The sequence below is a fragment of the Hoplias malabaricus genome, chromosome 5, assembly GCF_029633855.1.
Source record: "Hoplias malabaricus isolate fHopMal1 chromosome 5, fHopMal1.hap1, whole genome shotgun sequence".
Taxonomy (NCBI): Eukaryota; Metazoa; Chordata; class Actinopteri; order Characiformes; family Erythrinidae; genus Hoplias; species Hoplias malabaricus.
In genome coordinates this window covers 48,240,221-48,263,914 of record NC_089804.1, presented here as the reverse complement: position 1 = coordinate 48,263,914, position 23,694 = coordinate 48,240,221, and the positions used below count along the sequence as shown (strand labels likewise).

Here is a 23,694-nt window from a genome sequence, read left to right as displayed (position 1 = left end):
TCTCTTTCTTTTTCCCTTTCATATAAATAGAATCTTAAGTTCACATGATGAACTCACATGCACATGATGTCACAGCTAGCAGAAGTCACTGCAGTTATATCCACTAAGTGCTAACTGTTAATGCAGCAGAAAACACATCAAATCTGAAAAGGAGAAGAACCCTTTGCGGTTGATTCAGCAAGAAATCAGAGCTGTCTATTTACAGATGTTGGAACTCTAAAGAAAAGAGGAGCAAATAACGTGACAATGAAGTGCATTGTGTGTCTCCTCATTCTGGACAGAACTGTAAACATACATATGCAATGGACTGTCAAAACAATTACTTGTGTTTTACCTGCACAGATAACTAACCATACTGAGTGGTTTGGTGGTTAGCTGTAAAGTCTAAATTATTTTAATTTAATCAGATCATCACTTGTTTCAGTCCAGATTTCAAAGTATCTCTTTAAAAAAAAAAAAGAAGGTCCTCCAGCGGTGTCTTAAGTAATGCCAGTGGATTTTGTATAGAACCACAAACACTCAAAGAACCATAAACTTTCATACAGGATTTTCTGCATATTGAAGGGTTTTTCAGATTGATGGAAAATATTGTGTAAATGGTTCTATGTCAGATCCTTTAAAAAATAATAGCTCTAGATATGAAAAAAATATATAAAATAAAATTGACAAATTGAAGACTGACATAGTAACAACAGCGTAAGTGAATAGTGCTGTATGTCGGTATATCTGTATGTATATAGAGCCATAAAAATTTCTTATCTATCTGAGGAACCCTTGAGAAAAAATGCAAAGAATAATTTTATATTTATTATTTAATTTAATATTTTTTTAGTGTTCATGGTTCTATACAGGATCATTGTCTTGACTGAAGAACCCTTAGAGAATCTTAGAGAACTCTATTATTTTAAAAGTATAATAAGCACAGCAAATTGTTTTCCCAGGAAAGTGATTTCAATACACACACTATACATACATTAAACATAGTGGTCAGCCTCCATTATTTCAAAACAGTCAGGAAAAATATAAGAATGGCCCTTTTAAACTACCACATGATGCTTGTTTTTCTTATTTTCTTTTTTTTTTAAATATTGATTTTCTTATCTTTGGAGGAATATTCAGCAAAAGCAAAACATATACATTAAATCTTTCATTAAGACCATGGAAAAGTGGAAAGCCCACTTAAATCTGTGGAGTGCAGTCACCTGAGGTTATTCATAAATGGGTAGGTTAGTATTCCATTCATGTACCACAACTAAGGCTAGTAGAGCATGAATGAAGAGGAGCAGTAGTAATGTGGCTCTCGTAGATTCACTCATTTTTATTCCTGACACTTCATGTGTGTATGAGCAGTGACTGGTCCTATGCTAGCTCTGAGTACAGAACTATGCCAAGTGAACCCATTGACCTGTAGCTAGCAATGCTGAGTTGCTAGAACAATAAAACTACCTCCTTAGGGGATTCCATAGGCATCAGTTTCAGAACCCAACAGCAAATGCTCTGCCTCAGTTTTAATGTATTCACATCACATCACAAATTTGTTGTTTTTTCACGATGTAAACATAAGTCTTCATTTAGCATGTTTAAACCAAATAAAATGACTTTAAGCAAAAGAGAATGTTGTTAAAACCTCTTCTGGTAAAACCTCAGGCAGGATCTACAGCAAAACATTGGCTAATTGTAGGTGTTGCAATAGCACGGTTGTTTGAACACAACCACAACAACAAAACCTCACCATCTAGAAAGTTTTGTGGTGTTCATCTGCTCTGCTCTTGGTTAGTCACCTCAGAAGAAGTCTGAGGTTTGTCAGTCACACTTCTCTCAGTGCTTAAAGCAGTGGATTAGCCACTTAAGATTGTAGGAGAAAGGTTAGATTTGGTTTTGGGATAACAGGTCATGTAACATTGACTGAGATTGGAGTCACAGCTTTTAAATAACACATACATACATTCATTTTTAGGTGGATGGCATGTAACACATTTAATGCTGTCCTCCAATGCTGAGCTGTCTTATAATATTTGTGTCATGTTCAAACAGTTGCATTAACTGGATTCATGTCTCAGAGAAAACTTCAGCAATGCAGCTTGTCAGTAAAATATTATTAAGATAAAACAATATTGCTTAAGGGGCGACACAGTGGCATGCTCCGGGTGACTGTGTGCGAGGAGTTTGGTGTGTTCTCCCTGTGTCTGTGTGGGTTTCTTCTGGGTGCTCCGGTTTCCTCCCACGGTCCAAAAGCACACATTGGTAGGTGGATTGGCGATTAAAAAAAAGTGTCCATAGTTGTGAGTGTGTGAGTGTGTGTTACCCTGTGAAGGACTGGCACCTCCTCCAGGGTGTGTTCCTGCCTTCCGTCCAGTGATTCTGGATAGGCTCCAGACCCACCGCGACCCTGAACTGGGCGGTTACAGACAATGAATGAATGAATACTGTTTAAATACTGGCATATCTACAAACAACAAGAGATAATTCCATATTCGTACAATTAAATATTTCTGCCAGAAAGGTCACTAATTACCCTAACTTGCCTTACTTACATAGTACAGCTTTAATCTGGAAGTAAACACCTCCATAACAACTACAGAGCTTGATTACTGAAATGCTGTTTTGAGTTTATGAGCTACATAAAACAATGATTTTCTCATTGAGCATTAAGGTATACTGGATATTTGCAGTAAGCCTGGTTCAGCTGAGCAAAGTGGTCTGGATAGGCCATATAGTTTTAAAAGAGCAGTAAGATATGCCAGAGCTTGAATACCTGAAGATACACCTTAAAGACAATCCAACAATTTGCATTAAGTTGGTGTAAACTGAATCAGACTAGAATAACATGCTCAAACTTTATGTGAAAGCACACCAGGATATTCTGAAATAGCTGGGACCTATTTAGAGAGACGGCAGGGCAACTAGTATTCAAATCTTATAGTTACATTCTTTAGCTGCCTGAAATGATTACAGAAATATATCTTTCAGCCAGAGGTATTTCACTATAATTTCTTATGTAATCAGTTTTGTAGACTGTGCACTGCATATTATTTTCTACTCCGAGAACATTCACAGGTTTCAACAGTGTGCTAATAACATTTGTTTTCCATATATACTTTTACAACATAACCCAAAACCCAACTCTTGTGGTTTGTTTTGACACCCTTCAGGAAAATTCAGCTCCTGTGTGAAACATGAATCGTTTATGAATACCTTTAATGTGACTGCTCACTTACAAAGCTTCTGTTTGTTTTAGCATACACCCAAATCCAGACCCATCAGCTGCTCCAGCAACACAGGCAGCAATTTGTGATCCAACAGCAGTCCCAGTTGTCTCAGAGAAGCCAAGCTCAGCTTTTACAACAGGCCTCCATCCAGCCCAGCCTGCAGCCCCAAACCCAAACCCTCCAAGCTCTGCAAGCTGTGGCCATCCAGCCTGCCCTCCCAGGTCAGCAGTGTGCCATCCCTATGCTTCCCAAACAATCTCCTTCCTGCCAGCAAGCTACCATCTTCCACTCCACTGTGACTCCTCAGGTGTTGGCCCACAATGGCCAGCCCCCCTTACTGACCTCTGCCAAAGCCAAACAGCTGCAGATAGCAGCTGTCAATCTGCCGTTTCAACCGCCACCAGCCCAAGTAAGACAAAACATGTATTGTCTGTGTCATGTCAAAATATCATAAATCATTTTTAACACCATTTGAAAACAATAGCGGCCTTTAACATGATGCGAATTCTATGAGAAATAGACAAATAGAAATGGTCCAAAGTCAATTGAAATTAATGTTAGCTCACTGCAAAGACATCCCAATTGTCCAAATTGCACCCTTATTGATAGCTTGTTTATTATTATGTAGTATAATACCAAGTGTCAAAGTTGAGTGTACTATGAAATTCACAATGCGTATTCAATACAGTTTGATTTTTGTGTACATTATGATGGAAATTATTGTCCCACAGTTCAACAGAAAGAGAAGAGCTTCACACACAGTCATACGCAAAAGTTGGAATATCTCTGGATATTATAAATCTTAGGTCATCTACATTTATTTAAAGCAATAATAACATTTAATAATTATATATATATATATTTTAAATAATAAAATAATAATAATTAAATAATAATAAAAATTTAAATCATACGAAGAAACGTAGTTTTAAAGGTGTGTGCAAACTTTCATGACTTTACATATATGGGTAAATAAACAGGATATGAACACTTAATAATATATTTGTATATAAAACTGGGAGGAATAGGCCTATATGCTTTCATTTTATTTTATTACACAGTCCAAAAACACACATTGGTAGGTGGATTGGCGACTCAAAAGTGACCGTAGGTGTGAGTGTGTGAGTGAATGTGTAAATGTGTGTGTGTTGCCCTGTGAAGGACTGGCGCCCCCTCCAGGGTATATTCCCGCCCAATGATTCCAGGTAGGCTCTGGACCCACCGCTTCTGGATAAGCGGTTACAGATAATGAATGAATGAATGAACATATAGGCCTATGACATTTGATTGCTAGCATTAGCTGGCTAATTTAAAACTAGGGTTTATTCAAGGTTAAATAATAATGCAGCATTCTTCTACCTGAACAAATTTACCATTTCAAATGAGCGTGGTAAAAACTACATTTATTAGGCAATGTTAATTAATTAGCCTTCAGAATCACAGCTTGGTATTATACGCATTGTTATAGCAACAGAAATGCAGTGTTGGTAACCTGTCTTCTTCTTTAATACCAGTATCAATCCTGTTTCTCCAGTCAAAAACAATTGCCCTATGGCTGTCTTGCTGGAATGTGTGAATGCCATGGTTGTGTATCTACTCAGACGGGCTAAATTAGTCGAAGAGTCAGCTGTCTCAAAAGTATAATAATTCTCAGTCAGATTAACTCACGTCTTAACTCATGACTTAATGCTCATTTTAGGACAAAATACTCAAGCTGTAGACAACACAAACTTAGGGATATAAGAAGCTGAAGTAATATTTACCTGACAGGATTTACACTGTTATTCAGTCAAGGGGCTGCATAGTCTAACATTGCCAGACTGTTAAAATTCTGGTACATTTTGTCAGTTAATATGGCCAAGAACCGCCTACTACTTCAGGGAAAGAAATTTAACTGACAGACACAAGGTCCAATCACAAGTTTATTTTGCCATGACGAGTAGAAGAAGCCAATCAAAATGTAACTGGCAGAAATCTGACAGTGAGGCCAATTTGACGCAATGAAAATAAAAGTGGCAAAGACTAGGGCCTGCATAACCTAGCATTAGAGATGAGACAATGCATGAAAGTAATTAAAGTTTCTATAAGGGAGATAAAATTATTGTTAAATCTGGGTTTAAACACATCAAGAACATTACTGAGCTTGGATTACCAATGTTCTCTGAAGTTTAGTAACTAGATAAGAAATAGTTCTTCCACTAACTGAGCTTTAAGTGATGTTTGGAGATGGCAATAAATCAATGTATCAATTGAGTGAAATGATTTGAATGCTTTGAATTTGAATACATGAAGCTAAAGATCATTACAATATGCCAGACTTGTCCTTGAAGGGTTTTAAATGTCATAAGAAACACCTTGTGGTTAGGGGCAAATTTAACAACAGCAACAACATATTTGCCATTGCCTATTCTTCTGGTCCTCCTCTTTGATCTTATCCTATTTTGCATGCTGATTCCCAGACTGCCACAGCCACCCAGAATGATGCTGATAAGGATAAAAATGTTCCTCCTGCAGCCACAGAAGACTTCCCAGTCCAAGGCGAACAACAGCAGCAGACCCTGTCCACACACGAGCCAGAACAATGTCTGTCTGACCACATCTACTCAGACCAACCTGAAGGTAGAGCCATGTCCTCATATATTGTTTGGGTTGATTGGTTTGTGAATAGAAAACTGTTGATTGAAAATGATTATATGGTTGATTATAAACAATTAGGCCTAATAAATGACTACAAATATACTTCAGGGAGCCATAGAATATTTATATTGTCATGTCTAATTAATATTAATATTGTCTTGTCTGGTTCATTTATGAATGAGGCCTCATAAATGTCCTGTTTTGAATTCAAATTTGGTAATGTCACAAATAAATTGCATTTACATAGATATTGGCCTTTTCAGTCTGCAGACGTTTAGCTTTGAAATTATGAGGAATGTTTCAGTCTGCAATTTTTTTTTTATCAAAGCACAGTACACAACAGTCAGTCAGAATGGAGGCCATTCACTTTTGTCATCCTTAAAGGAAAAGTAACCAAAAGAGCCTGTTTAAATCTGAGTTAAAAAATAAAAATGGCTTATAAAAATGCAGTGGTTTTTTATTTTTTTTTTGTGCATAAAAACATTCATATCCCCTGGACCTCACTGAAAAAATACAATAGTTTCCTAAACCCTAGACCCAAACTTCTGTCTGAGTGCCAAGCTTGGTCTAAATGGCCAGGAGCACAGTGGCCACTATGTCACTGCCATCTGTAGGCTTGCCAAGCACCATCACAAAGGCCATCCCCACTTTATCTCTCCCCTCAAGCGGAAGAGTAGATCTGTCACGCCCCAGTGTCTATTGTTCAGTCCAGGCACTTGCTAGAATGTGACAGCTTTGGCCATAATTAGAGGCAAGGGGCTCTGCTTTGTTATTTCCAATGGGCTTTGGGAATAAAGGTAGACACTCTAGCTGTCTGGCAGGTGTAGCTGAGGCCTATCCACTCAGACGTTCAATTATGAATGATGATCAATTGCTCTTTTATGAAAGCAATGGCCACTAAACGCATTTTAAGGCACAGTCTGGAGAGGTTTTGTTGCAAGATCAATTTGGACATTGAATCCATAAATCATGTCAAGCTGCATACATGGGTCAGGACAACTTGCTGTGTGTGAGGGATTCATATGGGCCTTGTTAATATACTGTTTATAGTTTTGTAAATTGAAAACTGTTCAGTCGTGCTCTTTCTTCTGTGGCCTGTTTTTACTTTCCTGAATGTACGTGTAAAAGAAAATGTGAGTCTTATCATTGGTGGAGTATATACATTCGCTGTCCAATTAAAAACATGTATCTCCCAAAAGAGAAAACTTTACAAGAGAAGGATAAAACCTTCAAAATTTTCAGTGGAAATGAATGTGAAAAGATTTTATTCCAAGTAATTCTATTGGTCCATTCATCATGAACTTTTCACACGATGTGAAGGACAGCTGCTGTGTTCAATTGAAGTAAACTAAAAGTAGACAAAAATGAATATATATGTATTTATTGGACATCGATGTTATGTAAACTCTAAAAGCAACTTCTTGGGAGGATGAAAATCTATTCTTAAATTTCAGTGGGAGTTCAGATTTGTTCTGTTGGTCTGATCATCTTGATGTTCTAACTCAATATAAAGAGAAGCTGGCATTTTCAAATCATGACTTCATCTTGATTTATTTATGATATGAAAAACCTCATTAAGAACAACAGTTAATCTTATTTTAACATTCCAGGAAATGTAAGGTTCTATCTAAGCACAAAATTATATATATATCCAGGGTTAAAGAAGATAAAGCAGCATCAAATAAAGGTGACTTTTATCTTCATGAGCTCAAGCTGTGCAGTTTCGACTCCCACCTGCTAACTGCGGGATTGAGTAGCCTTTCATATCTCCCCCTGGATAGAGTTTCTATACATATACTGTGACACTCTTGCTTTTTCTTTGTCCCTGTGGAACCCAAGAACCCTTTATCAAAACATTTGTTTGTGCTGTATTCTTCAAGTGGATAATAGATTATCTGATAACCCGTCTAAGCCAATATTATGTAGTTAAAGAGCAAGAGGATTTTCTGTCAATTGATAAAGCAGATGTGTAGTTAGGTCAACAAACAGACATTTAAAGGGGCGGTTCAGAAGCATGTCAGATGTGCACGAATTTATTATTTAGGCCTAGAGTTCTGTAAATAGTTGGCTACCTGTGCAGAACTAAATAGGTAAACCTAGAACATTTCCCATTCAACTCATTTGAGCTAGGAAAAACTGGAAATGTGATTGGTTTTAAAATCATTTTACATAAGTTAGTCTGTTTCAGGCTCTCACAGCTGTGTTTTGGACTAAGATGTGATTGACAGGGTGGCTACTGTCTGTTTACGTTTGACCATTTCAAACGTAACGGGGATATTTCAAATTGCTGCAGAATGTATTAGGGTCGATGTCTCTGTTACAGTAACAGTAGTTTGCATTTGCAGAAGGCTGAATATGGGGAAAGGGTTTTAGATTAAAAAGGCTCTGATATAAAAATCTAAAAGGGGGCTTTGCTTCAGACAATTCTGAGATTATTAATGGGGTATAACCCTCACTTATAAATAAATATTATCTCTAACATTAAAGACATAGGCCCGCTGTTCACTGTGCAGTCAGTAATGCTCATAAATTCATACATTCAATCATTCACTCATTCATCTTCTGTTGCAACTTCTCCAATCCTAATTAGGATTTCAGTGTGTCTAGAGCCTATCCAGAACCAGCTGTTTGCAAGGCAGAAACACACACTGGACAAGACAGGGTGTCAGACTATCACAGGGCATTACACAGTCCCGCTGTAATATACACACTCATACCTATGGACAATTACACAAAGCCAGTCAACCAAACAGTGTGTGTTTTTGGACCGTGGGACGAAACTGGAGAAAACGTGTGGAAACCCATGCAGACAGGGAAAACCCACCAGACTCGTCAGATTTCACATTTGTCACAAAAACAAGTGGATATTATATATATGGGCTACTTTAAGAAGTCCAGCTCTGTGATTGGAGAGACTCAGATGAGGAGGCGGGACAACTTTGAAGTGTCTACTATCTACCTCATATGCAGCACAAAATCAGAGCAACTCTTATTATTATTAGCCTTTTTCTTCTGCCTAAGTTAGAGAGCATAGGATAAAAAGTTCAACTTACATAGCACCTGTCCAAAACCTAAGGACACTTTACAAAAAGAGGGATAGAATAAAAAAAAACATTCCCGTTCAAACTAATAAAACTTTGGTTTTGTCTGCATTTAGTTTGAGAAAGTTGTTCTGCAATCAGATGTTTGACTCCATAATGCATGTACTCAAAACCTGGGCAGAAGCAGTGAGGCAAGAAGTGCTGAAGTAGATTTGGATATTGTCAGCATAGCAGTGGAATTTTAAACCATGTTTGCGGATGGTCTGACCAAGAGGAGAAATATGAATGATAAAAAGCAAAGGATCAAGGACTGATCCCAGAGGAACGCCACAATCTACAGGGGCCAAATAACATTTATGAGAACCCATAGTAATGTACTGATGTCTCTCTGTGAGGTATGAATGAAACCACTGAAGGGCAAGGCCAGAAATACCAACAGATGATAGTCTTGATATGAGTAGATTGTGACTGACTGTATCAAAAGCTGCTGTTAAATCCATGAGAATCCGTATATTATGGAATCGGGCATCTAAAGACAGCAGCAAGTCATTCAAACCTTTAACCAGAGTGGATTCTGTACTGTGTAAAGTGCGAAAACCAGACTGAAAAGATTCACATAGGTTATTCGAGGACAGAAAATCATGCAGCTGAGTGGCTACAACTCTTTCCATGGTTTTGGAGAGAAAGGGGAGATTAGAAATAGGTCTGTAGTTGGTTAAACACATTGGTTCTAACCTATGTTTCCTCAGTGTAAGTGTGACAGCAGCTGTTTTTAATTGAGAGTGGAACAGTACCTAATGAAAAGCACCGATTTATCAAACGAATTATAAATGGAGAGATAATAGAGGCAGCAGACTTTAGAATAGCTATAGGAGCCGTGTCTAGATGTGAGGTGCAGTAAGCTGATTTAGAGATGACCTCAGTAACAGTGGAAGAATCCACGGGGGCAAAGACAGAGAGACATTTGTCTGATGGGAGTGAGACCGCTTCAGGAAAGGAAGAACAAGTTGCCATAAGAAAGTGTCGATAGATTTTATCGATTTTGTCTGGAAAGTAATCCATAAATGCTTGACACTGGGCAGAGGAGCTCAGGATGGGTAGAGAAGGAGGTAAGAGAAGTTTGTTTATAGTGTGAAAAAGAGTTTTAGGCCTGTGACTACCAGAGTATATAAGATTTGAGTAGAAAGAGGCTTACTGGGTTGTGTATTATTTTGTGCTTTTTGGGTTAGCAGAAGCACCAGATATTTATTTCTAAGTAAATTAATTTGGTAAGCACTCAATTTTTATTATTCTACTACTACTACTACTACTACTACTACTAATAATAATAATAATAATAATATGTCCCTTTTAATCGCACAGTGTAAAACTTTTTAATAGATGAAGAGTGTTGGCCCAGTAATACATTTTTTAATGCATATACTTTCAGGAAAAACAAATAATACACGAGAGAGATATGGGGTCTGGACCCTTTAATATGTGCGTTACTTCCCCTCCCCTCGTCGCTTCTGTGTATTTGTCACGGAGCCGCTGTATTTCTGTCCACCAATCACGGACGAGCTTGGCTGTAGACTCACGTTTTGATTGGACAGAATTCCAAGTGCGATAACGCCGCTCGTTCGTTTCCTTTTCAGTTCCCCCGTACAAAGAGGATTAGAGCGCGCGCGCGTCACGCAGCCGCTCGCACGTAGTCGCGTCGCTTTGTACGGAGCCCGGAGCGGTGACGCGAAGAGGGTTTAGCGGGTTGGTTTCTGACAGGGGCCACTTCGTGTGCCAGGTTAACGGTAGGTGGGAACCGTGGACCGTTACGGAGTTGTGGGACACTTGTATTTGTTTACTATTTCTGTCCTGTGTGCATGCGCGTGTGAGTGTGAGGAAGGAGCTCGAGCGGAGCGGAACAAAGGCGTGTGTGTACTGATGCTTGTCCTTCTGCCCGCTGTGGACTATTGTGAGGAGCCTGCGGTGTGCGAGTCTTTGGGTATAGTGCAATGTTTGTAACTTTTTCCACTGCACTGTGTAACTGTGTTCACGGAGTTCCTTTGGCGCTCCGTGGTGTCTGTAGCCGACCGCGCGGTTCTGTTTGTAACGTTAGCCTTGTTTACACTGGAAGCCTTAGCGCTGTTAGCGTTAAACTAGGAAGCGCAGCAGCGAAGGAAATATGTCGCTTTTTGAAGTTCATATGCTATAAAGGTACTTTTATATCATTTTTAACTGCATTAGTAACGCTTTTAACTGCAGCATGCGTCGACGAGACGCTGCTGGAGGTCAGACAACTCACAGGATTGTTGTTGTGGGGGTGAGAGAAGTGGAACTAAAGTCGGACTGAGTGTAGCTCGTCTAACCTCGGTCTCTGAGACTTGTTTGTGTTTTCAGTCGATCATATGAATGTAGACTGTTATTTTATTGTATAAAAACTACTCACCGTTTCAGTCCATATTTATTAATCACGCTTAGTTCTCAGGATGTATTAGTGATGGCGGGGGTGGTATGTGTAACAGTATTTTGATAGAGACACAATACAAAAGTTTTCCACACGAACACTTCTTTGGATTCAGTGATTTTCCTAAATTCAGTCATTTAAGACCAAAGGTGCTGGTCCATATGTTTGCTCAGTGGTCTTTAGGACTGACAATGTCTACAGTTTCAGAGAAACACATTGTTACTTACAGTAATACGAATTAAAATAATGTTGTAATGTCAATAAATAGTTTAGATAACATTGCTCATCCAAAATGGTAGGTATTTTTAGTATCTAGGAATGTGATTGACTCAGTTTACTTCAGCTTAATTTAAGCTTCTCTGTTTGATCTTATGACACGTGTTATCTGAGCTATCTGGGTGGTTTGTGGGAAGAGTCCCTGTTGATGGTCTTACTGATGGATGCTGTCCTCTCCACAGTCCCAGCTGCTGCACAGTGTGTGAATGCTAAACCAGGTGTGGGCTTCCCTCCAGCCATGACCTCAGGCAATGGGAACAGTGCGCCCACTGTGACTGGCAGTACTCCTCAGAATGGAGAGAGCAAAACACCCCAAGCGATTGTTAAACCCCAGATCCTTACTCATGTCATTGAGGGATTTGTTATCCAGGAGGGAGCAGAGCCTTTCCCAGTAAGTGCCTTCGTTGTATGTCTTCATCGCTCATTCACACACGTGTGCCCAGTTCATGTACAGAGTGTCTTCTGATGCATCCTCTATATTTTGTGCGTACTGGACATATGCATACTGAAAGTATACAGGAACTGGGACTTTGCCACAGATGAGGTTAATGTTATGTTCATTTTTTTAACTGAGGCTTTTTATCAACAGCAACTCACTTCCCTCTAGTGGACAACTTTTTAAATTTATTTATTTATTTAAGTTTAAGTGATACATCAACATGCTGTGTAGGCCTGTGTTGCTTTGTAAGTCTTGGCTCTCTAAAGAATATATATATCTTGTGACTTATTCCAGGTGGAACGGCCATCACTGCCGATTGAGAACCTCAAGAAGCAGAAACAGCCGTCATTCTACTCTGACCTAGAGACAAAGGCTCAGGACTCTCATATAGCAGCCTCTGAGATGGAAGATCTCTCTCAGCCAGGTATGCAGAGTCATTTTTGGCTGGATATATGACTCGATATTGGACCAGTTGGCTGTAAATGAGTCATTCTAAAATAATGGACATTCCAAGTTTTAAAATGTTTTGAGCATTCTCAGTATTCCTTGTTAAGTATTAATGCTTGAACTTTCACACAGATTTGAAGAGTCAGGAGTCGTCGACACACTCCTGTGAACTGTGTGGAAAAGTAGACTTCACTTGTAACTTTAAAAGATCAAAGCGGTTTTGTTCTACAGTATGTGCAAAGAGGTATTACAAGCATAGTTCTCTAAATCCTTGTAACTAAATCTATTCAGAATTTAGTTTTTCCTGTTTACTTTTGGTTGTTTGCAATTAACACACGCATGTCTTTCATTTAAAGGTATAGTGTAGGATGCTCAAAGCGCATGGGTCTCTTTTCAAGACGGCCCAATCCTGAGAATCCCAAGAAACCAAAAGCCTCCAACACCAGTCTCCATAACACTAGTTCAGAAGCCAAAAAACAAGTAAGGATTAGCAAACGGATTTCTTAGGTTACTGTTATTCCCTGCCTAATTATGACCTCAATCCATTCCTTTTGTCTTCTTCCAGAATCACAGCATTCCCACAGCAACAATAGGGTCAGTGTCCTCCCCACGTCTGTCCCACATGAGTCATGGAGGGTCAACACACTGCTCAGACATGTCCAGCTACGAGGAGCCTCCCTCACCTCTGTCTGTGGCCAGCTTTGGAGCCCAGAGGCTGCACGGGGAGAGAGGATCAGAGCATGGAGAAAGCCACAGCAGAGAGCTACCTCTGCTCACACAGCAGTTTCTGCCCAGTGACCCTGCCAAGTGGAATGTAGAGGATGTGTACGAGTTCATCTGCTCTCTTCCAGGTAGGCCTTGGCACAGATGAGACCCCTTGGCTTCAGTGTCACTGTGGACATGAGGGTGTGAACATTGTAGTGTTTGGGGGGTGGAAATAGTCCTAAACTGAGCATTTAAAGAATTAAGGAAGCATTCTGCCATACCAAAACCACCTCCATGTTCCAACAATCCCAATGTCCATTCTTCCAGTTCCACTGACCATATAGGTGTATTTTGTAAATCTACAGCTCTGTAGGCCACCTGTTGCTCTGTATGTGCTGCTGTCTGAGATCCACTTCTACCAGCACAACATACACTAACACACCACTACCTTGGTTTTGATGCAGTGCTGAGAATGATCCACCTCCCCTGTGTTGGGCCTGATCCTTTGAACAACAGGGAATAAGGGAACAAAATATGCAGTGACAGATGGACTACGGTCTGTAGTTGTGTAACTACAGATTGCTCCTGTATGGTCAGTGGAACAGACAGAATGGTAGTGTATAGCTTTGATATACGACTCTTCCAACACATCAAAATTACTTTAGTGAAGTGGCAATATAAAATTTTTGTGATATGTGTGCCTTGTTTTGACTCATCCTGTAGAACATTCTGCTTGGTCAGGATGCTCACAATGTGCTCTTAAACATTGTACTTACAACATGAGGACCATGCAGACATGTTCAATATGCAAATTCAGCCTATTGCTGATCAAAGATTAAGCCATGGTCAATTGTCCAGGTCCAACATATGATAAAAGTTGATGCTCAAACCTAGGTGTAAACATAAGCACTTCTCCCAGTTACTAAAGTCAGTAAAATTAACATGGAACATCTCCTTCCACTTTCAGGCTGCCAGGAGATAGCAGAGGAGTTTCGAACTCAGGAGATTGATGGCCAGGCATTGCTGCTACTGAAAGAAGACCATCTCATGAGCACCATGAACATCAAACTAGGGCCTGCACTGAAAATCTTTGCCCGCATCAGTATGCTCAAAGACTCATAGCTCATAGGCCCGTAAGCACATTTGGAAAGGACTGGAAATACCAAAACTGCACTGATTTCACATCATATCCCATAAAGGCTATGAATCCAGGGGGCCTGCTCCTCCGGCTCCAGGCTGCTCCTCAAAAAACCAAGAGACCTCCCTTGTATTCTGCTCACAGAGGAGGAAAATGGTTTTTCGGCCTAGTTAGCTCTGCCATAGAGCCGTGGGTGAACAATCAACTTGGATAAAATACAAGCACAAAGTAGCTAAGTTAATGCCACAAATGGTTTTGATTCTTCACACCAGGAAAAGTTCATATTAATGCATATGTCACAGGTTTACAATTCCTTTTGTTTTAGAATTGGAATTTATTTTGCTTTTCACTGATTTTTGTTTCAGTGTCTGGACTTGTAGCTCAAGTGCTCATTGTCTCAGTGAATTGAGTTTTCTTTCATGAAAACAGAACTTTAGCCTTGCATTAAATGTGCCCAAATGATGTCGTGTGGTAGTAAACCATGAGGATATTTTGATAGAGAAGCTCTTTTTGATTGCATAGATCCTGTCCTTTTCGCACCAGCCTGTTTTTAAATAAACCAAGGTTGGTGTGCATTGGGAAAATGACTGTGTTCTATCAGTATGTGCCTAACGTTACCGTTTATCCCAAAGATCTCTCTCAGATCTCTCTTAATCCTCATTTTGTATCTCCCATTCACCACCATGGAAGTCAGCTTCAGAATTTAACTAGTGTATTCCTTACAGATAATATAGGATGACAAATTTTGCAAATACAAATTTAACATCACTGTTGGAAAAAAGCACTGCATCTCCACATGTCGTCAGCATTTGTTGGTCTGTTCATTGTGCAATTTCAGACAACAGGAAATGCCTGGGAGTTCAGCTTTTTCCCTTTCTGTTATGTACATTTTTAGAAATTGCTGTAAAACTGTTCTTTTATCGTCATTTACGTTCCACAGTTGATCAAATGTCTATTTATTGAGAGAAATTCTCTGTTATGGTTTTGTATTAGGAAGAAATAAAACTTTGTCAACAATGATGGTGTTTTGACCTTTTGATTCTGCACAGATTTTCTAAACCAGGGCTGGACAGGGCAGCAGGACTGACTAGGGGCCAAAATGGAATAAAACAAAAATTGATGGAAATTTATCATTATTTACAAGAATTCATGTAAAAATGTGGAAATAGGAATTTAACATTAAATGTGACAATCTTGTTCATACATTCCGGGAGGTAACCAAACAAAAGCATTTTCGCCGGCCAGCCCTGGTCTAGATACTAGTCACTGCAGTTTCTGCATGTGCTTTTCAAACAAAAAGCTGTCGCCCTCTGGGGCAAAATGCAAATGCCTTTCATTTAAATTGAGTGTAGTCCTCAAGATGCACAAAAATGTAGCTTTGTGAGGGAATTAATAATGAGCCCGTGTGACAAGGTCACAAACACATTTTCCTGAGACCACTGAATGAGCTTAGTGACAAGTCACCATGAGGTTTTTTTTTGTTATGTTTTTTTTTTTTTTCCCATGAGTCATTTTTGATTTTAATTTATTTACAAGCTTTAAATTTGCTCTATCAATATGAAGAATTACAAGCACTTTAGGTTCAGCAACATCTCTTTAGTGTTTTATACAAGTTGCCATTTTGCTCATTTTATTCCATTCAAGTTCTTGTTTGGGCTGTAATCTCAGCAGTCTCCAGAATGCATAGTTCTGCCAGATTATGTTTCCATATAGAGCAAGCTAAAGCAGAGGGGGAATTGGTGTGGTTATTCAAACAATAACCTTGAGCATCTAACGTATGACTACGTCAACCCTCCCCTTAAACCCTGACTGTGTTAATTCCCCAATAAACGTCCTAAACTGAACAATCTGAAAGTCAGGGTGACTTTTACCATTATTATATTAACTGTATCATTATTAGCATTATTTTATTTATTCCTATATCCACAAATGCCTCTTGTTTTGACCACCTGCAAAATGTTAAATACAATTTTGTTTGCAGTTATTAAAAAAGAAAAGAAAAAAAAAACCCCATAAATTATGGATGAACTTTTTGAAAGTTCTTTGTAGCACATAATCATAAGTCTTTTCTCTTAAAAAAATAACAAAAAAAAATTAAAAACTTAAATGAAATATTACTATAAATAAAACATGTATTTTTTTAGTGCTCCAGCAATTTTAAGTCGTCAAGTCGCTGTATGTCAGTGAACTGTACCATTCACACTGCCACACTCCATTCTTCTCATCATTGGTGCATAAAGTTTGAAGTTTGCCTGTATAAGTTTTTTGTAATTTGTTTTGTGTGTGGTGTTTTTTTTTTTTTTTTTTTTTTTCTTAGAAGATGCTGTTATTGTGTCAGCAACTATTTTCAGCACATGTTGGCGAATTTGTCCATTTTCCCTCTTGTCAATTGTCCTCGGACTCCTCCTCTGCCTCTCGTAGCCAGGTGAAGAAGGCTGTGACTGACTTGAGGGCCACTCCTTTGCCTTGCTGCTCGGCTGGATCTTTGCTAGTCTCCCACTTGTAGAATGCATCCTCCGAGATCACATCCTCATCGTATAAACAGTCAAAGAACATCCGGAGCAAGTCTGAATCGAGGAAAAAAAAACCAGTATAAATCAACAGTTGCTTTTCTTGGATACAGCCTGGTGGTTTTAACGTAAAAAATCTTGAAGCAAGCGTTAGACAGACGTAAATAAATGTGTTATACTCACTGGGAGGCTGGTCCAGTTTTACTATCAATGCTTGAAGTGCATAAAGTGCTTGCAACTGTCTCTCCGTGTCCGAGTTAAGGTACTTGTGTAATACAGGCAATCGCTTCTGAATTTTGGCTGTGTCCACTCTACAAGAGGAGCTCTCCGCTAACAGTTACACACACAGGCAGAGCAGCAAGAACTTTTAGACTCATAGTTTTGTAATGTATTTCTGTCATTTAAAAAACATGAGCTAAAACACTTACATTTTATTGCTGCGGTACACACAGCAGTCATCAGCGCTCTGAGGAAGGGAGGTGAACTCATTTCTGATTCATCTAGATTCGCCTATCACAGATCACAAACACACAAATGAATAAAAAAACATCCTATTGGATCAACACACAGCACAGGCTATATGGGAACCTAAAGTGGCCTCTTACCTCTGCCCAGTCGAAGATTTGTTCATCGCTCGCCATATCTTCCAGGAGAAGCTTTTCAAGTTGTTTGCTCAGCTCCTCAGGCAAGAGCGTTCTCTTAGAGAGCGCGTCAGCCGGATTTGAGCAATCAGAAAGAGTGAATTCTAGTTTCTGATGGAGGTAAAAAACAGAAGTTGAGAATGTTGAGAGCAAAAAGCACAACTTCACACCTAGATCACTACTGTCTAATTAAAAACACGTATGTCCATTTTTGTGGGTTTTTAATTTACTGCATCGTTTGATAAGATCGTTTGAAAATTTCATGATGAATGGACCAATGGAAATGGTCCAAAATTACTTGGAATAATAATAATTTTTACATTCACAAGTTTTTGCAGAGCTAGATGTGCTAGACAGCGTTCCAGAGCTACTGAGGTACACTAAGCCCAAGTCCTGGTGAGGGGTCATTTTACTTTATTTACAGGCTGGATTCCACCCATCAGTAGGACATTCTAAAGTTAATAACAAGAAATACCAATACAGTGGAACCTCTACCTACGAACTTGATCTGTTCCGTGACCCGGTTCGTAAGTGGAAAAGTGCATTTCTCAAGTCAATTTTCCCCATTTAAAATAATGGAAATGCAATTAATGCAGCCCACCCCGAAAGTCACCCTTTTTGCACTGATATATGTTTACAACACTCTCAAATTAGTAAAAAAAAAAACATGTAGCATTACTAAAAATAAAAAAGAAATACAGTGGAAACAGTAATAAAAAAGTTTTAAGTGGTTACACATCGCTACCTTGAAGACGTGACGACTGGCTGGAGGAGTAACCCAGGCACTGGCTGTATGACGGGAGGTGGGTGGTGGGGAGACGAAGCATAGATACGGCTTAACTTAGCACAAATTTCGATGTCTGCTATTTACACTAATGTTAAATTGCTAAAGCTACAATTTGCTAATCTTAAAAGCTCACTCAAGTCTGGGCGCGCTGGGAAACTCGCCTATTGGGGCCAGTGGCCATTTCCAGCCGACGGCTCGGCGGAGATTCGGGTTCGTTTCTAGAGTCATGGTTCGTTGGTGGAGGCAAAAAAATTAAAATGCCCGGTTCCTATCTTGGAAAGTTCGTTAGTATAGGCGTTCGTTAGTAGAGGTTCCACTGTATTTCATTCATTCATTATCTTTAACCGCTTACCCAGTTCAGGGTCGCGGTGGGTCCAGAGCCTTCCACTGTATTTTGGTCCATTAATTCAAAACTATTCATATATATATATATATATATATATATATATATATATATATATATATATATATATATATATATATGTGTGTGTGTGTGTGTGTGTGGTTAACTGCTTTGAATGTGCAACGGGATATAAAAATTCTACAGATCCTGTTAAAACACCAGGCTTTATGATGTTAAAAATGAGATAAATCCTTTCAGAACATTTTTTCCACCTGTGTCGATCAGTGCAAGTCAATTGAAAAAAATAAATCCTTTAGGGGTGAAAAATAAAAACGTTACAAAAATGTGGTTGCATAAATATGCACACCCTTAAAACACATTTTGATTTTAAGAGTGTATTCATTCTTTTTGGGTAGGAGTGCATCAGCATGGGGCATCTTCATCATGGCAATGTCTTCCCTCTCTTCCTTGCAAAAGTGCTTCAAATCTGTGGGATTCAAATTTTCTTCAAATTTTGCGAGGAATTCTGCTGTGCACAGCTCTCTTCAGGTCACCCCAAAGATTTTCAGTTAAATTCAGGTCTGAGCTCACACTGGATCATTCCAGAACTTTGATCTTCTTTAGATGAAGCCATTCATTTCCTGTTGTGGAGGTAGGAGATTTTGTGCCAAAACTGACTGACATTTGTAACTGTTCATAACTCACCTTGACAAAAACCCAGCTGAAATAAACACGCCCAGTGGTTTTTGGATCTTTTTTTGGATTTATGACTTAAAAAAAAACCTTAGTCTCTTAGGCTTGGATGTTTTTCTTCACAAGGAAATGCTTCCATCTTCCCACTCTACCCAACAGTCCAGATATATGAAGAATACAGAAGGTGGTTTTCACATGTAATAAACAACCAATATTTGCCAAAAATTCCTGCTTTTTGGCAGCTTCCCAGACCCGTTTTTGTCTTGTGTCTTCGTCAACATTAGAGGGATGTCCAGTTCTTGGTAAGGTCAGTGTTGTGCCACATTTTACCCACTTGTTAATGACCGTCTTCACTACTCCATGATGCAGCTAATTCCTTGGAAATGTTTTGTGAATGATGCCTTTCAAAAATAATATCCTTTTGATGCTTTATATGCTCTTTGCAATCCATGTCTTTTGCTGCATGATGCAGCTAATTAAATGTCAGGAAATTCTTACTAGAACAACCTAAATATGACATGATAATAACATGAGTTTGAATGTGATTGGTTTATTTTGAACACAGCCACATCCTCAAATATGCACACATATGCAACCATATCACTTTAGTTTATTTCTATTATTCCCTTCTCTAAATGACTTCACAAAAACAGAGCTGTGTTGACTTTTTAGAGCCACCATAGCTCAGCCAATCAGGTTTCAGAAAAATAAAATTGTTTATAAATTATATTTTGACTGGTGGTGTTCTTTAGACTTATCAGTTAACAACAAAATGCCTTCTGTTGGTTGTTGGAAATTTTGACCTCTTCACCATGTATATTGTTTCGAGTTATACAATGATGTACATATCTGTAGTATGCAAGCAAGTGGGTGGCAATGGAGAGAATAGCTCACCTGCTCAGTGATGAAGCTGTTCATGTCCTCTGATTCAGGGAGAAAATCAGCCCAGCTCAACCCAGAATCCCTCCATAAGGCCCCCACTTTCCTATGGCTCTACAACACAGAAAAATCCAAAGTATTTATAACAAATATAATAAAAATACTAAACAGCTGGTCAGATTTTCTACAAAGCCAAAGCTCAATCTGACAAATATGGCTGATTATGAAGAGGGGCCCCAACAATCAAAATTAAGTGTTATGTCATTTATGCATATTGTTAAACTTTTTGGCTTACCATTTGTTTGCATAGAAGGTGCAATATTTCAGAAAATAATATCCCAGCTCTTCCCACAGGGAGTAATGGTTTGCTAAATTCACTGCAAATCCAAAACCAAAAATTTAAAATGTGACATCATCCTTTAAAACACCGGCACATATCATTTTAAAATAGATTAATCCACACTGCAGCAATGTTTGTCAAGATGAAAACAAAAATCATACTTAAATAATTCTCTCATAGAGATTCCTCCTTCTCGGAGCACCGGATTAACCAGCTCCGCTAAGTACAGCCATATATGGGGAATGTCGATGGCCATATCATCTGCTAACTCAAGGGTTTCTGAGAACCTATGCAGAGACAGAAAGAGAAATAGAGAAAGTAGAAAGAGGAAGGTTCTGTTAGGAAATGCCCATTGCAATGTGCCTATGTTCTGATGAGGCTAATAGTGTTATAACAAAGTGGCAATAAAAACTAATACAGTCTGGATTGGAAACTGATGAGTCAGGTTCTCCAAAATCAAGAGGCAAAAGCAAAAACAGGCACAAGTAATAATGCTAACAAAGATCACCTTTATGAACACACCTTACCTCTCAATTCCTCTGACCATATAGTAGCATTTTATAAATCTACAATTACAGACTGCAGTCTATTTGTTGCCCTGCACACTTTGTTTTCCCCCTTTCACACTGTTCTTCAATGGTCAGGACCACCACTGTATCGACACTGACGTGGTGGTGGTGTGTTATTGTGTGTGTGTGTTATATAGTGTGTTGTGATGGTATGAATAGATCAGACACAGCAGTGCTGCTGGAGTTGTTAAACACCTCAGTGTCACTGCTGGACTGAGATTTGTCCACCAATCTGATGAAAGACTAGAGGACAACCAACATAATCTGTGCTGCAACAGATGAGCTACTGTCTCTGACTTTACATCTACAAGATGGACCAATTACGTATTTGTGTATAACAGAGGGGACAATGAGTGGATACAGTATTTAAAAGCTCCAGCAGCACTGCTGTGTCTGATTCACTCATACCAAAAAAACACACACTAACACCACTACCTAGCCAGGGTCACTGCAGCACTGAAAAGGATCTAGCCCCCAAATTATACCTGCTCTGTGATGGTCCTGATCACTGAAGAATCTGGACAAACAGCATTTGTAGAACAAGTGGACTATAGTCTGTTATTGTAGAACTACTAAGTACTCCTGTAAGGTCAGTGGAGGTCAGAGAATTGGCAGAGTGTGCAGAAACAAGTAGGTGGTCATAATGTTATGGTTGATTGGTGCATTCGTCAATAAACTAAAAGGCTCTTATATAATGAAGCAAAAAGCAGGGATTAAGGACAAAACTCTCACCCCTTAAAGAACTGAGGTTTGGAGAGGCTCCCAGCCTGCAGCAGCTGATGGAACAGCTGGCCCATGTGGTCTCGCGTGATCTGGCTTCTCTCCAGCGTGGACTCCACACCCACCCGCACAAACACATACAGCATTGAGGCTTGCTCCAGCTCCTCCACACACTGTATGGCCTCCTGCACATACACAATTAAAAATGTTGCTGTTTTACAAAATGTTAATGAAACAGCAGATTTACCTCATCCTGATGTTATATAAATACAAACTTTCAATAATTCTGGAGGGAAAATATGTTACACTGCATACCTTATAATCATTAATGTGCAAAAACTCATCGATGATGGACTTGGACCTTTTCTCCATTTCCTCCTCGGATAACGCAGGCTTGTCTGTGGTAGGGCCTGACCCTGCTTCAAGTTTTACTGTCAATACACAGCACAAACATAAGAGCTTTTATCACACTTCTGATACTATTGCACTGTCAGTTATATATATTTATACACAATTAACAAACAATATAAAGTCTCACAAAACATTCAACGGAAGATAATTATTTAAACAAATTAATTATAGTATTTGATAATCAGCATGACGTGGGATTGCATTAAGCCATTCCTGAAGAACTGTATAGAATCATTGTGAGGTCCTAGGTTCATGCTCCCACACAGAACTCGGGGATCATTCAGCTCTGGAACACACAGCAGCTGCTAAGTTGAAAGCACAAAAGTTGCCATGTGCGTGTAAACTGTGACTCACCAGATTCCCTGGATTGGCTGCGCTCCGGTGTCCTGCCGGCTGTGCTGGGTTGCAGTTTAAGCATGTCAGGTGCATGCATCTCTTTGTGCACATCCTCCTGGGGAGGCTCATCAGGGGCCTCCTTATCAGTTCCACCCACAGAGGATGGCCCTTGCCTCAAGGGGGCCGAAGTCACCAGCTTATCATTGCGCTCTCGTCCTGAGCTCCCACGACTGAGAAACACAGGAACACTTAATTCATCTTTTAACTCTTTGGAAACTCATACTTTTTCCATACTGCCCTATACTGTCATATATCTTATATTATTATTACAGTTCTATATAGATAAGAGCATTCTGTCAGTTTTAAATTTTAAAATCAGTGAACTCTTCAGTAACACCTATTCTATTTCCAATGTTCTATAAAGATGGCATGGCTACATATGTCTTGTGCATTTTCTCTTAAACAGACCTTAATATAAGTAGCTAATTTGGTCTAGCAATTTCTGCAATTTCATGCAATCATTACCTTCTCAATTTTACATACATAAAGAAAGACAAAGTGTTTTTCTAAAGACTTAAAAGAAGTCTAAAACAGAACTCAAGGCATAAGGCCAGAGTTGTGCAGTACCTGCTAAGGCTTCTCTTAGAATCGAAGTCTGAAGCAGTAGAAGAAGCGGGGGCTGCTACTGGGGCTGATGGCTGCAGGGGTGAGTAACGGTTCAAACTGCTAGCACTGGGGCGCAAGACATCTGCAAAATCAACAACTTCAGTACAATCTGTTATTTTTCAATCACAAAACAGATCAGTGTAATTAATCTTCTCCTGTCCTACCTGATTCACTGGCTTTAGCTCCAGCTCCACCACTACTGCCCTTCATCCAGTTGAGCTGGGCTCTAGGCCCCAGCTGAATCTTATCATCTATCGTTGGCTACGGGCAAAAAACACATCCAGATCACTATACAGCGTTATTAAAATCTATGTACTATATACACACAGTGTGCTCTACAGACATTGCAATACACATCTCCAGCAGGTGGGGCTGTAGGACCCTATTTTGGCAAAGATGGGTGAAAAATATTGAGTTCTAAATCCTCCAATTTCATTAAAAGGCTTCATAAACAATGACCTCTTAAA

The 23,694-nt window shown here is 39.2% G+C and overlaps 2 protein-coding genes across 18 annotated transcripts in view; one reads left to right on the top strand and one right to left on the bottom strand.

The window, feature by feature from the left end:
* Positions 1–15,155, top strand: part of phc2a (polyhomeotic homolog 2a (Drosophila)) — a 43,991-nt gene extending 28,836 nt beyond the window's left edge. For 2 of the 5 annotated variants that reach the window (XM_066672686.1, XM_066672685.1), the window contains exons 8-15: positions 3,239–3,618; positions 5,669–5,828; positions 11,786–11,994; positions 12,337–12,466; positions 12,622–12,733; positions 12,846–12,969; positions 13,055–13,340; positions 14,162–15,155. In XM_066672686.1, coding sequence (XP_066528783.1) covers positions 3,239–3,618; positions 5,669–5,828; positions 11,786–11,994; positions 12,337–12,466; positions 12,622–12,733; positions 12,846–12,969; positions 13,055–13,340; positions 14,162–14,316 — 1,556 coding nt within the window. In that variant the 3' untranslated portion in view covers positions 14,317–15,155. The other 3 variants (XM_066672688.1, XM_066672689.1, XM_066672687.1) reach the window with 3 other exon arrangements.
* Positions 15,156–15,496: 341 nt separating this feature from the next.
* Positions 15,497–23,694, bottom strand: part of eif4g3b (eukaryotic translation initiation factor 4 gamma, 3b) — a 38,885-nt gene continuing 30,687 nt past the window's right edge. For all 13 annotated transcript variants that reach the window (XM_066672671.1, XM_066672676.1, XM_066672677.1 and 10 more), the window contains 12 exons: positions 23,392–23,488; positions 23,189–23,309; positions 22,580–22,791; positions 22,130–22,245; positions 21,827–21,999; positions 20,687–20,812; positions 20,481–20,562; positions 20,201–20,299; positions 17,448–17,594; positions 17,271–17,352; positions 17,026–17,172; positions 15,497–16,899 (listed from right to left, as the gene is read on the bottom strand). In XM_066672671.1, the coding sequence (XP_066528768.1) occupies positions 16,718–16,899; positions 17,026–17,172; positions 17,271–17,352; positions 17,448–17,594; positions 20,201–20,299; positions 20,481–20,562; positions 20,687–20,812; positions 21,827–21,999; positions 22,130–22,245; positions 22,580–22,791; positions 23,189–23,309; positions 23,392–23,488 (1,584 nt within the window). In that variant the 3' untranslated portion in view covers positions 15,497–16,717. The remainder of the gene's footprint in view (positions 16,900–17,025; positions 17,173–17,270; positions 17,353–17,447; positions 17,595–20,200; positions 20,300–20,480; positions 20,563–20,686; positions 20,813–21,826; positions 22,000–22,129; positions 22,246–22,579; positions 22,792–23,188; positions 23,310–23,391; positions 23,489–23,694) is intronic.